The sequence below is a fragment of the Drosophila suzukii genome, chromosome 3 (genome assembly GCF_043229965.1).
Source record: "Drosophila suzukii chromosome 3, CBGP_Dsuzu_IsoJpt1.0, whole genome shotgun sequence".
NCBI lineage: Eukaryota > Metazoa > Arthropoda > Insecta > Diptera > Drosophilidae > Drosophila > Drosophila suzukii.
In genome coordinates, this window is record NC_092082.1 from 9,986,887 (window position 1) to 10,000,000 (window position 13,114).

A 13,114-nucleotide genomic window follows, 5' to 3' on the forward strand; every position below is an offset into this window, starting at 1 on the left:
AATCTATCATTTCTTAATGGAGAAAATTATTTCGTTAATAAAAATAAAGATTTATATAAATAAATTAAGAGCGTTTAGTGTAGATGGGGACTGACCAATGTTTTTTTTGGACATTAATGTATTTTATTCTCTTTCTAAAAACGATGTACAAAATAACAAAAAGGGTTGTTGTGTTTTTTATTTGAAAATGCCTTCTTAGATCTTCGGTTAAATTTTAACCAAATTAGGCGGAAAGTTATGAATTTGTAGTCAAGCGTTTATATAGTAGATTGGTATTTTCTTCCAAATTTGCTGATCGTTTGATACTTTGTGGACAAGATTATAAAGAACCTTATTTTTTGCCGTTTAAGAAAATTCTCAGTAGGCCTTTTAAATTAAAAATCTCAAATACCTCTTAAAAAAAAGGTCAAAGTGTAGTTAAAAGTGAAGGTTTTTTAAAAAATAGATAAAAGCTTAATAGTTGACCTATTGTTTTTTTATTACATATGCTGCTCTACTCTTGAGGATTTTTTGGGAACCGTGTGGTAACCAAGTAATAGATTTTAAATCAAATTATTATTGTATAACTAAAAGCTTTTTATATTTTAAATAAAATTAAATGCAACTGAAAACGATTTATTAAAATTGTTTATTGAAAAATGTAATAAATTAAAAGAGAATCTGTTTAATAACGCCAGTTAAATCCAAATCAACCAATCAAATTCCAATACTTTGAGATACTTTTTCTTAAATCGTTATTAACCTCGATCAACTTTTCCTTTCTAAAAGTAAAACCTTTAGATTTAATATGTAGGACGGGTTGGTTTCTTGAATAAATATAACAGAGCCCCAGAGATACAAGTGTTAAGTTTCTTTAAATCTTGACAGCCATAAAACTCAACCACCCAGAGAAAAGTACTATAGAAATTTAAATTTGTAATATTTAATTTTAATTTTATTGGTAATATTAATTCATCCAATTTCAGTAATTTAAATATTAAATTACAAAATAAGATTAAAGCAGGACACCCTTAATGGCTTATATATAGTATGGTTGGGTGTCTCCGGTTAACGACAGCTTATAAAACAGATACATGACTTTTATAATGGTTAAATACAGCGAGACCTTGGGAATGGATCCCCTACTTGTCCTTGCCGTTCTCCTGCTCCGGCTTCTCCTTGGGATTCTCCTTGACGTTAAGGTGGGCAGGACCCACCTGCTGGATCTGGACTATGCGCTCGTTGGCCTTGTCCTCGATGGCCGGTGGCTTGGGGACCTTTATGGTTAGGACGCCATCAGAGGACAGAGTGGAAGCCACCTTGTCGGCCTCATAGCCCTCGGGCAGGGCGTAGCGTCTGATGAAGTGACGGGTGATGAAGCCATGGTCATCTTCCCGCTCCTCATGGGTTCCCTCTACCAGCACAGAGTTGTCCTGGACCTTGACGACCAGTTCGCTGGGCTTGAAATGCGACACATCCATGCAGACCTGGAAGCCATCCTTTCCGATCTTCGAAACTGCTCCCGAGGCTCCCGACGAAGAGCCCACTTGTTTCTCCAACTGACGCAACTGCTGTTCCATAGGCACTGCAAATGCCAGGTAGGGATTCCTGGACCGGTGACTGTAGTAGGGCTCATAGAAGGGCACCATCGACATGCGGCCCAGATCGTCGGCAAGGCTCAACAATAGCGGTAGGTTTGCCATTTTCAATAGGGTTATTTAAAGTTTCTTTTTGTATTTTAAGATTCTTTAAAAAGACTCTTTTTCAAAGTACTTCTTTTTTTTATAAGTAACTTTCGCTTTAGCTAGGTAACTTTTAATATGATTCTTTAACTTGTATCTTTTATGAGATAAGATTCTTTAATAAGATACTTTTTCAAAGTACTTTTGATGATAGGTAACTTTTGCTTTCGCTTTTCCTTTCGCTTTAGCTGTTATCGCTTTGCTTGTTTGAATTCAACTGATGCCGGTTGAACGAAAACGCCGGCTATTTATACAACCGCCCGCTTTCGTTGTATGCGTGCGCTGTTGTATCTGTGCGAGTGGCGCCGCTGTGTGTGTGTGCCGTATCTGTGCGCAATGGGGCACGGCACAAACATCTAGGAGGGCCACGAAAATTCTCGAGCCTGAAAATATCGCAAAAAGTTCTCGAATTTGCAGGAATTACGCATTATCTGCCATTGAAAGTGAGAGTATCGCTATGGAAAATGAGCCATCCGGAGGGGGATGGGATTGAAGATAAAAAGGCCTGTTGGAGTGATAAGTCGCTGCATCAGCACCGTCAAATATTATGTGTATATACGAGATAGAAAGGGACAGCGACCTCGGAGGACGAAGTTTTTTCGCGAAACTTCGAGATTGTATAGCAATTATGTTTTTTGGCACGCCAGTCAAGCTATCAACTGTAATTAATCTGAAATAATAATGTTCTTAAGTAGAGAAAAGTAATTTAAAGACATAAATCTATGACTTCTTAAAAAATAAATTTGTTTCGGTAATAAATCTAAAAGTATATGTACATTTTTTAAACATAGATAAAAATTGACTGATGTTTTTTATGACAGTTACATATGTATGTATTTTATTCACTTTCTGAAAACGATGTAAAAAAAATAAAAATCACGGAAGGAAGTAACTTAATATATAAAAAAAAAAAGTGCTGATGTGATTTTTTTGACCAATTAACCAATTAGTGTGAATTAGTACTATTAGTATGAATTTTTAGTGAAGCGTTGATATAGTTTTTTTTTCACCGAACAATAGATTTCAATATATAACGTAACGCATTTTGAATATGTTTAAGAAGAACATACATATGAAAACGATTTCTTAAAGCGGTTTATTATAAACTTCAATAAATGAAAGTACACATTGTTTAAAATTACTATATAAATATTCCTACGGGTATGTATGTACATTGTATATAAGTAGTGGCCCTCCCAAGTTACAGAATATGTGTTGTTATAGAACTCGATCCTTCGTTCTTATATCATTCAAGTTGTTATTTATGGCCTCATTTTTTGTTGCTTTTCCCTTCCCCGGAGTACATGCGGTATGTGCCCGGGGTTTACACAATCCAACGCCAACGCAATGGAAGTTGTCTATTCGAAAAGGTGGTCACATAATGTACGAAATGCTCCGGCAGATATCTCCCCCCGGTTTGGGTAAATAGAAGCAAGTACATTGCGAGTTTGAGTGCGGAATAGCATATAAGGGGCCATCTCAAACGCAGCTCTTGCTCTTTTTCCCCACTGCAGTTGGGATACAGATACAGATACATATATATCTTTTAGTATCCCGGAGTTGAGTTCGGGGCCCCACTAAATTTTAGCAAAGTCTCCACTGTCTGGCAATCGTCTGGATGTTGTTGCTTTTTGGAGCTTTTCAACCGGTTACCATCGTCGCTTGCACTTGGCTACATATGTAACAATATACAAATCCAGCATATCATCATCTGTGCGGTGGGGTACACATGTAGATACAAATATATGGCCAGACCATATGTATGGGTTGCTCCAGACGCTGACAGTGCGCATGTTTACGCGACGCCGGTTTGCGATTGCCAATCCTCGAGCTCCCCAGCTCCAGCCGATTTGTAGCTTCCAGGCGGCGGCCCAGCTGTTGTTGTAGTTGTTTATCGCCGGCGACTCGGCAACCGGCACAAGACTCTCAGCTGTTCGCTCAATGCCGGCAATGGGAATTCAGCTGCAACACGACCACTTTACATATACCCCGTCTATATGGGTACATTTTTATATATATAAATATATATCTCCAGTTGAAGGGAGATGGCATCTCTGGAGGGGGTTTTTCGTGCATATATCCCTCGGTTCCAAGCCGGTTTGCCTCTTTTTTCTGCAACGCTGCAGTTTGTCTGGTTTCGCACTGGAATACGAGTACTTTCTTTGTTCTTTGGATATCTGGGATATAGGAAAAGTATCTCTTATTTCGGTTTATATACCAGAAAATGGCATAGTACATGGCTTGGCAGGCTGTTTTTATTGCTATCCCATCCCCTTGGCGAGTTCTCTGGAGGAGTTTCGTAGTAGTTTCGCCTGGGAGCTGGCCTGGAAGGCGACTGGAAGTGACCAGGTTTTCCATTCAGCGCTGCACGGTCGCTTAAAAGCGCCGGCATTCAGCCATAAGGGCTCAAACGCAGTCCAGTTGGAGACCAGAACGGATCGCCGCCGGTTCCCAGAACAAACTAATCCCCCAAAACTACTAAAAACTAAAAAAAAAAGACTCTGAAAAACCCCCAAAGCTAAGGGAAAAAAGTGAAAATGTCGCTGATACCGTTTATACTCGATTTGGCTGAGGAGTTGCATGATTTCAACCGCAGTCTGGCCATGGATATAGATGATTCGGCCGGATTTGGGCTGTATCCCCTGGATGCCACCTCACAGTTGCATGCCCCACAGATGAGTCGCGGGCTGGGGCGTGGAAATGCGATGATGTGGGTGCCCATCAAGGCTCAGTCGCCGGTGCAGCAGCATCGTCATCATCCGTATAATCGGGTGGCCGGTGCGAAAACCGTTTGCTGCAATAAGTCGCTGTTGGAATTGGAAAAGGAGCTGGGCAGCGACAAGGGCACTTCCGGCGGAAGTGGCAGTGCCAGCCAGCCGACGGCCAGCAAATCCGCCTATTCGGTGGTCAATCGGAATGGCTTCCAGGTGAGCATGAATGTGAAGCAATTCGCCGCCAGCGAACTGACCGTCAAGACCATCGATAATTGCATCGTGGTCGAGGGTCAGCATGATGAGAAGGAAGATGGCCATGGGGTGATCTCGCGCCACTTCATCCGCAAGTACATTCTGCCCAAGGGCTATGATCCCAACGAGGTGCACTCCACTCTCTCATCGGATGGGATTCTGACGGTCAAGGCGCCGCCACCGCTTCCAGTGACCAAGGGAAGCCTGGAACGGCAGGAGCGCATCGTTGACATCCAGCAGATTTCGCAGCAGCAGAAGGATGCGCAGCCGCCAAAGCTGGCTGAGCAGCAGCAGCAGCCAGAGCAGCAGTCGGCGGCAGTTAGTGTTCCCGTGCCCACTTCCATTACCATTTCCACTCCGACTGCACCCACTTCCACTCCGACTCCCTCGCTCTCGCTCACTCTCTCCGAGAGCAATGGCAATGGTCAGGAGGAGGCAGAGATGGAGACGTCATCGTCATCGGAAGTAGCGGCTCTTTCGCCCTCTCTTTCCAGCGAGGCTGCTACGACCGCTGCCGCCGCTGCAGTAGAAGCCCCTTCCAGTGCCAACAATGGCGTTGCAGAACCAGAGCCCCTGGAAGTGGTTGCCAAAAACGAAGAGGCTGCCAAGGAGGAGGAACCCAAACCCACACCCACACCCACACCGAAACCCGTTATGGCCAGCGAAGAGGAGCAGAAAGCAGAGGATGCCAATGCCAACGAAGTGGCCATCGCCTCGAATAACGGTAATGGAGCCACCACCGAAGCACCCGAGGATGTGGAAATGCCGCTGGCCAAGAAACCCGAAGTTCCCACAGAAGCAGACGAGAGCAAAGAGGAGAAGGCGAAGGTGGAGGTGGAGAAGTTGGAGAAAGCGGAGGTGGAGAAAGGCGGCGAGGAGCTGGCCGCCGTGGATGCGGCCATACTCCTGGCCAAGAACCAGGGCGAAAACGGAGCCACTGCAGCCAAAGGAGCTGAGGAGCTGGCCAAGTGAAGACTGAATAACACAAAAATTAAGAAAAACAAACCAGATAATTAAGAACAAATAATAACCAGCACGAGTAGGCGTGCGTTTTATTCCATAAATGTTTCTTGCGTTTTCTTTTGCATTTCACAAAAAGAGCCGAGAAAGCTGACGGGAAAAAGCACTCAATTACTAAGCGTGGGAGATAGCGGGCGATAAATGTATGATTTCCTAAAAAACATATGTGACAACAACTACAAGTATTCCAGTAAAACTTAAAGACAGAAACACGAAATAATGTACTTAACAATAAAGAGGAAAAACAGAATAAAGAAAAATGCAGTTTGGTTTGGTTTGCCGTTAGCCGGCTTTCTCTTCTGCACGCATCCTAGGAAATTGCGAGAACTCTCTTTACTCTGGTGTTTGCTGGACTCTTCTAGAAATTTCGCACTCGCCAAATTTAATTCTCCCTCTCTCTCTTACTTTTACCCACACAGGCGCTCTCCGCTCTCTTTTTACACAGGAAAAAAGTTTGATTGCTTGGTGTTTTTAAATTCGATTTTCTCTCATTATATTAGTTGTTTCAGATTTGGTCTAATTTTTAAGTCTTCCAATTGTCGAATTTTCTGGCTAATAGTACCAAAATATCGTTTTTGTTTGTTTTGAAACGGTACCCATTAAAGTAACCCTCAAATTTTGTTATTTTCTCTCTGTGTGCGTTCTCTCTCTCCGCTCTTCTCCTTTTCTCGCTCATTCCAGACTCTTCGAGAAAAGCTCAGCGGGCTATAAAAGCAGTGCTGCCTGACGAAGAGAGCACAGATCGAATTCAAAAATCGAACAGCAAACAAGTCAACAAGTCCAAGCAAACAACTTGAACTTTAAAAGAAAGAAAATTATAAAAGGAAAAGGAATAAAATACCTTTGCAAGTCACAAAAGTTCATTCAACCTAACCAAAAAGAAAAAAGAAGAAATATTTTAACCTCTGCGAAAGTCTAACCTAAAAAGTCAAAACCAAAATGGCGCTATCTACTCTTCTTTCGTTGGTGGACGAACTCCAGGAGCCCCGCAGCCCCCTATACGAGTTTGGCCTGGGAGTGAATCCTCACTACCTGCAGCCCCATGGCAGCCAGCGTCGCCGCTCGATCAACGGTTGCCCCTGCGCCTCGCCCATCTGCCCCTCGTCGCCCGCCGGCCAGGTGCTGGCCCTTCGTCGCCAGATGACCAACCAGAACGACATCCACTGGCCAGCCACCGCACAGGTGGGCAAGGATGGCTTCCAGGTGTGCATGGACGTGGCCCAGTTCAAGCCCAGTGAGCTCAATGTCAAGGTGGTGGACGACTCTATCTTGGTGGAGGGCAAGCACGAGGAGCGCCAGGATGACCATGGCTACATCATGCGGCACTTTGTGCGTCGCTACAAGGTTCCCGAGGGCTACAAGCCGGACCAGGTTGTCTCGCAGCTATCCTCCGACGGCGTGCTTACCGTCAGCATTCCCAAGCCGCAAGCCATCGAGGACAAGTCCAAGGAGCGCGTCATCCAGATCCAGCAGGTGGGTCCCGCCCACCTCAACGTCAAGCCGAATCAAACCAGCGATCTCAAGGGCAAGGAGAACGGTGCCACCAACGGCACCCCTAAGGCCAGCACCGGCGCCAAGTAGAGCCGAACTGGAGATCATCGAATTCCTGTTGTATTCCTAAAAATCAAGAGGATCAAATCCATATTGTATTCCCAAAGCACCCACCATTCCCTCACAAATATGTGTGTTCCTTATTTATTTCATTGCATTTGTAACGAGCTAAAGACTTAAAATATAAGTTATTAAATCACCTGGTGTGAAAAGTTAAACTTCTTTTTGTTGTTTTTATCTTTCGGGAAGTTGGATTGGAAGGTAACCTGTAATCTATATTTTATGCTCCTTGTAAAGAGTCTTTATAAACCCCACGTTGTTTGTTAATAACTAACATTAAAACAAATGTTGCTTTCTGTTTTGCAATAATTTATGTGATACTGTTAGACTAGTACTTGCGATATCTGTTAATTTATGGATTTTCCATTAATTAGAAGCTGTTAAAATATCAGAGATAGTCAATTATAAAGCATGATCTATCATCTAAAGAGTTAATTTTTTGAAGATCAACAATTTTTAATTAGTGTTTAAAGGAAAGTTCCGTACAAAAATAAGGAAGTATTTTACCACCAAAAACATTGACGCCTGCATTTGGGCGCGACCGGGCCAAGACCCCTCCGTAAACCCCAGTGTTTCTAGCAAATATTTATTGCGCATTTTATATATTACCTACGAGTACAATTTGTATTTTATTTATGTTTGAATCCAATTCAAATGATCGGCTGCACTTGCTTGCTGTCCGAAAATAGTTCACCTTGAGTTAGGCGCTTTTGATGGGTAGATGTTTGGGTTTGGTAAACACATCCATTCCGGGATCGTGGTTTATTTCCAGGGCAGGGCCAGCTTGCCAGTCTCATGGACGCGGACCAAACGCTCTCCGGGAGAGTAGTATTTAGCTGGCGGTGGTGGTGGAGCCTTGATGGTAAGGATGCCATCGCTGGATATGTCCGAGATTACCTCATTGGCATTGTAGCCGCGGGGCAGGAGGTACTTCCGCACAAAGTGCCTCTCCACCAGGCCATTGGAGCCCTCGTTCCGACGATTGTGGTTGCCCTGGACAATCACATAGTCGTCATTGGTCTTAACCACGATTTCGTGCGGATGAAACTGCCGCACATCTATGTCCACTCGGAAACCCTTCTCATCCACATGGACTCGCTCGCCGGAATAGTAGTTATCCCACCGCATGGGATGGGACCATTCGTAGGGCGTCGATTGGATCAACTGATTCCGCACGCGCCGCGACACCAGTTCATCCAGAGGTCGGAGCAGGTCACTCCTGCTGGTGTGCGTCGATGGCCACCAGACACGCGGATCGTCCCACAAATACGGATATAGTTGGAAATCATAAGGTGGCTGGTAGAGCGGACGAGGACGATCGAATTCGCGCGACAAATCGCGATATGTGGTGGGCACCAGAGACATTTCTCGACGGGATTAGGGCAACGATCCGCTAGCGTTCGGGTCCGAAATTCTTATAAAACTTGTCGCCGCCGCCGTAAGTTCTTTTATAGATGGTCGACTGGCCTCGCCGTTTGCGGATTGCGGATGGCGGATGGCTGATGGCGGAGACGGTGGATGAGTCATCCGGACGAGGCGCATCGGATGGGTTCTCGCAACGAATCGGATCGGCCAAGTGCAGCGGCGAGGCCAACGAGGTGCACACGACAATATTACGGCCAGTTGGACCCGCGTCAAGTGGGGCTACGTCACCGGAATCATCGAAGGAAGCGGAAAAGGTAGGAGGCATGGGGCCAAGGTGATAGATGAATACAGATAAAAATGGAAAGTATTTCTGGGGGTCTGCAAAGTATTTCCATCTAAGGCAAGGTATCTTAAGACTTCCAAGCGAAAGTTCCAATAAATTGCGTGGTTTAAAATAAGAACTGATATACCATGTAAACAGTATATTGTACTTATCATATAATATATATTTCCGTGGATAATAAATATACATCTGGACACTGTATTATAATATCTTGTCATATAGTATAATATCATATACCATATCAAGTTCCCAGCCCAAAAATAAAGACAATAATTCACTTAATAATCTTTTGAGCATATATTTCCTTCTACAAATCTAAAAGGTTTACGAATTAACTTATTCATTTTACAAGTCTTTAAATTTTATTTGGTAGGGATGGAAAAATCTAACTAACTATAAATAAGGGCTTCTCTAGCATGTGTTTAATTTCAATAAGAGCTCATTATATCACTACTGTTTGTTCTCGATCTTTGGCTCCTCAGCGGATTTCTTGGCCGGCTCCCCGGTCTGTTCGATGGGCACCTCACGCTCCTTAAGGGTCTCCTGGACCGCCGGAGGATTGGGCACACTGATGGTCAGGACGCCGTCGCTGCTCAGACTGGAGGTCACCTTGTCGGCCTCGTATCCGTCCGGCAGGACGAATCGCCGGAGGAAGTGCCTGGAGCTATAGCCTCCCTGGTCGCCCTCCTGTTGCTCCGATTTGCCCTCCACCAGGACAACGCTCTCGTCCAGCACCTTGACCTTCAGCTCGCTGTAGTCCTTGACGTCCAGGGTCAGTTTGTAGCCCTCCTTGTTAATGGTGGCCGGTGGGGCGAACTCCTGCTCCTGCCAGCGGGCAATCTGTTGCCAGTTCCTCGGAAGAGCCACACTCCAAACGGGCGGTTCATGGAAGAAGGCGTGGAAGGGCGAGGATAGGCGTGGCATCCGGGTCATCTCCTCCGCCATGCGCCAAAACATCGGTAGGGAACGCATTATGATATGTCTTTAACTAAAGTGGTTTTTTGTCTGATGAAATTCCGGAACTAATATGCTTTGAAATAGTCGGTTATGTTTTGAAATAAAATATTTCAAATTTATTATTTCGTTATCTGTCTTTTTAAATCTTGAGATCTTCAGATATTTATTTTATATTTTATAATTTTTAAAATATCGTATGTTGTATCTTTTTTAGCTTTGTTATTTTCTATCAAGCTGGTGAAATTGTAGTTTATTTTATTTTTCGCGAGTTGTTGTCTGTTGATTTGATTTTTTAGAACTGAGAGCGCTCTGCTCTACCAGTTGCTATTTATACTCTTTTCATATAGTCTAGAAACCCCCAGCATTCTCTCGAATTTTCTTCGCCCTTTGCTGATGCAATCTTCCGCTTTCCCTGAAATCGAGTAATGGCATTTAAATAGGGGTGGTTCTTTGGCGTTTTAGAGAAGTTTGTAGAAGTTTCGGGTACTCTGGGTTCTCAAAAAGTACTTTATTTACATTTTATATTAGCGCTCAACGAATTTCTCTCTTTTTGGCGCCTTGAGGCAGGTCAGTTTTTTATGGCGAGGGAAAGAGAGAGTTGGAGAGAATGGCTCTCTTTCTAAGTGCGGGTGTATAAGTGTTGATAAGCTTTTCCATGGGCGTAGTTAAAGAAAGGTAAACTTTATGGTATACATAATATTTTTCTTGTCATAAAAACAATAGCGAAAATAAATGTACATACATAATTGAATTCCAATATTTTAAGTTCTACAAAAGTTATTCTACATATATTGATGGGGATAAGTTTGAACCATTTCTTATTGAATGAAAGCTGTTTTGCGTAGTTATACCCGTTACTCGTAGAGTAAAAGGGTATACTAGATTCGTCGGAAAGTATGTAACAGGCAGAAGGAAGCGTTTCCGACCCCATAAAGTATATATATTCTTGATCAGGATCACTAGCCGAGTCGATCTAGCCATGTCCGTCTGTCCGTCTGTCCGTCTGTCCGTCTGTCCGTCTGTCCGTCTGTCCGTCTGTCCGTCTGTCCGTATGAACGCTGAGATCTCGGAAACTATGAGAGTTACAATACTGGGATTAGGCACGCAGATTCCTGAGATTCCTGCGCAGCGCAAGTTTGTTTCAGTAGAGTGCCACGCCCACTCTAACGCCCACAAACCGCCCAAAACTGTGGCTCCTACAGTTTTGATGCTAGATAGAAAATTTTAACTGAAATGTAATGTTCTCATCAATACCTATCGATTGACCCAAAAAAAAATTTGCCACGCCCACTTTAACGCCCACAAACCGCAAAACCCTGTGACGCCCACGTTCGGGTCCGAAATTCTTATAAAACTTGTCGCCGCCGCCGTAAGTTCTTTTATAGATGGTCGACTGGCCTCGCCGTTTGCGGATTGCGGATGGCGGATGGCTGATGGCGGAGACGGTGGATGAGTCATCCGGACGAGGCGCATCGGATGGGTTCTCGCAACGAATCGGATCGGCCAAGTGCAGCGGCGAGGCCAACGAGGTGCACACGACAATATTACGGCCAGTTGGACCCGCGTCAAGTGGGGCTACGTCACCGGAATCATCGAAGGAAGCGGAAAAGGTAGGAGGCATGGGGCCAAGGTGATAGATGAATACAGATAAAAATGGAAAGTATTTCTGGGGGTCTGCAAAGTATTTCCATCTAAGGCAAGGTATCTTAAGACTTCCAAGCGAAAGTTCCAATAAATTGCGTGGTTTAAAATAAGAACTGATATACCATGTAAACAGTATATTGTACTTATCATATAATATATATTTCCGTGGATAATAAATATACATCTGGACACTGTATTATAATATCTTGTCATATAGTATAATATCATATACCATATCAAGTTCCCAGCCCAAAAATAAAGACAATAATTCACTTAATAATCTTTTGAGCATATATTTCCTTCTACAAATCTAAAAGGTTTACGAATTAACTTATTCATTTTACAAGTCTTTAAATTTTATTTGGTAGGGATGGAAAAATCTAACTAACTATAAATAAGGGCTTCTCTAGCATGTGTTTAATTTCAATAAGAGCTCATTATATCACTACTGTTTGTTCTCGATCTTTGGCTCCTCAGCGGATTTCTTGGCCGGCTCCCCGGTCTGTTCGATGGGCACCTCACGCTCCTTAAGGGTCTCCTGGACCGCCGGAGGATTGGGCACACTGATGGTCAGGACGCCGTCGCTGCTCAGACTGGAGGTCACCTTGTCGGCCTCGTATCCGTCCGGCAGGACGAATCGCCGGAGGAAGTGCCTGGAGCTATAGCCTCCCTGGTCGCCCTCCTGTTGCTCCGATTTGCCCTCCACCAGGACAACGCTCTCGTCCAGCACCTTGACCTTCAGCTCGCTGTAGTCCTTGACGTCCAGGGTCAGTTTGTAGCCCTCCTTGTTAATGGTGGCCGGTGGGGCGAACTCCTGCTCCTGCCAGCGGGCAATCTGTTGCCAGTTCCTCGGAAGAGCCACACTCCAAACGGGCGGTTCATGGAAGAAGGCGTGGAAGGGCGAGGATAGGCGTGGCATCCGGGTCATCTCCTCCGCCATGCGCCAAAACATCGGTAGGGAACGCATTATGATATGTCTTTAACTAAAGTGGTTTTTTGTCTGATGAAATTCCGGAACTAATATGCTTTGAAATAGTCGGTTATGTTTTGAAATAAAATATTTCAAATTTATTATTTCGTTATCTGTCTTTTTAAATCTTGAGATCTTCAGATATTTATTTTATATTTTATAATTTTTAAAATATCGTATGTTGTATCTTTTTTAGCTTTGTTATTTTCTATCAAGCTGGTGAAATTGTAGTTTATTTTATTTTTCGCGAGTTGTTGTCTGTTGATTTGATTTTTTAGAACTGAGAGCGCTCTGCTCTACCAGTTGCTATTTATACTCTTTTCATATAGTCTAGAAACCCCCAGCATTCTCTCGAATTTTCTTCGCCCTTTGCTGATGCAATCTTCCGCTTTCCCTGAAATCGAGTAATGGCATTTAAATAGGGGTGGTTCTTTGGCGTTTTAGAGAAGTTTGTAGAAGTTTCGGGTACTCTGGGTTCTCAAAAAGTACTTTATTTACATTTTATATTAGCGCTCAA

The 13,114-nt window shown here is 43.8% G+C and overlaps 6 protein-coding genes across 6 annotated transcripts; 2 read left to right on the plus strand and 4 right to left on the minus strand.

The window, feature by feature from the left end:
* Nucleotides 1-906: 906 nt before the first annotated feature.
* Nucleotides 907-1,938, minus strand: LOC108012554 (heat shock protein 23). The gene has a single exon (XM_017077967.4). It carries the CDS (start codon nt 1,680-1,682, stop codon nt 1,122-1,124), a length of 561 nt encoding a protein of 186 aa, XP_016933456.4. The 5' UTR covers nt 1,683-1,938; the 3' UTR covers nt 907-1,121.
* Nucleotides 1,939-4,107: 2,169 nt separating this feature from the next.
* On the plus strand, nt 4,108-5,751 carry Hsp67Ba (Heat shock gene 67Ba). The gene has a single exon (XM_017079127.4). It carries the CDS (start codon nt 4,259-4,261, stop codon nt 5,657-5,659), a length of 1,401 nt encoding a protein of 466 aa, XP_016934616.3. The 5' UTR covers nt 4,108-4,258; the 3' UTR covers nt 5,660-5,751.
* A 677-nt stretch (nt 5,752-6,428) lies between these two features.
* Nucleotides 6,429-7,476, plus strand: Hsp26 (Heat shock protein 26). The gene has a single exon (XM_017079128.4). It carries the CDS (start codon nt 6,647-6,649, stop codon nt 7,286-7,288), a length of 642 nt encoding a protein of 213 aa, XP_016934617.3. The 5' UTR covers nt 6,429-6,646; the 3' UTR covers nt 7,289-7,476.
* A 414-nt stretch (nt 7,477-7,890) lies between these two features.
* LOC108013330 (heat shock protein 27) lies at nt 7,891-8,746 on the minus strand. The gene has a single exon (XM_017079129.4). The coding sequence runs from the start codon at nt 8,681-8,683 to the stop codon at nt 8,081-8,083; it is 603 nt and encodes a 200-aa protein (XP_016934618.1). The 5' UTR covers nt 8,684-8,746; the 3' UTR covers nt 7,891-8,080.
* Nucleotides 8,747-9,299: 553 nt separating this feature from the next.
* On the minus strand, nt 9,300-10,037 carry LOC108012564 (heat shock protein 22). The gene has a single exon (XM_017077979.4). It carries the CDS (start codon nt 9,996-9,998, stop codon nt 9,477-9,479), a length of 522 nt encoding a protein of 173 aa, XP_016933468.3. The 5' UTR covers nt 9,999-10,037; the 3' UTR covers nt 9,300-9,476.
* Nucleotides 10,038-11,895: 1,858 nt separating this feature from the next.
* Hsp22 (Heat shock protein 22) lies at nt 11,896-12,635 on the minus strand. The gene has a single exon (XM_070997070.1). It carries the CDS (start codon nt 12,592-12,594, stop codon nt 12,073-12,075), a length of 522 nt encoding a protein of 173 aa, XP_070853171.1. The 5' UTR covers nt 12,595-12,635; the 3' UTR covers nt 11,896-12,072.
* Nucleotides 12,636-13,114: the final 479 nt, after the last annotated feature.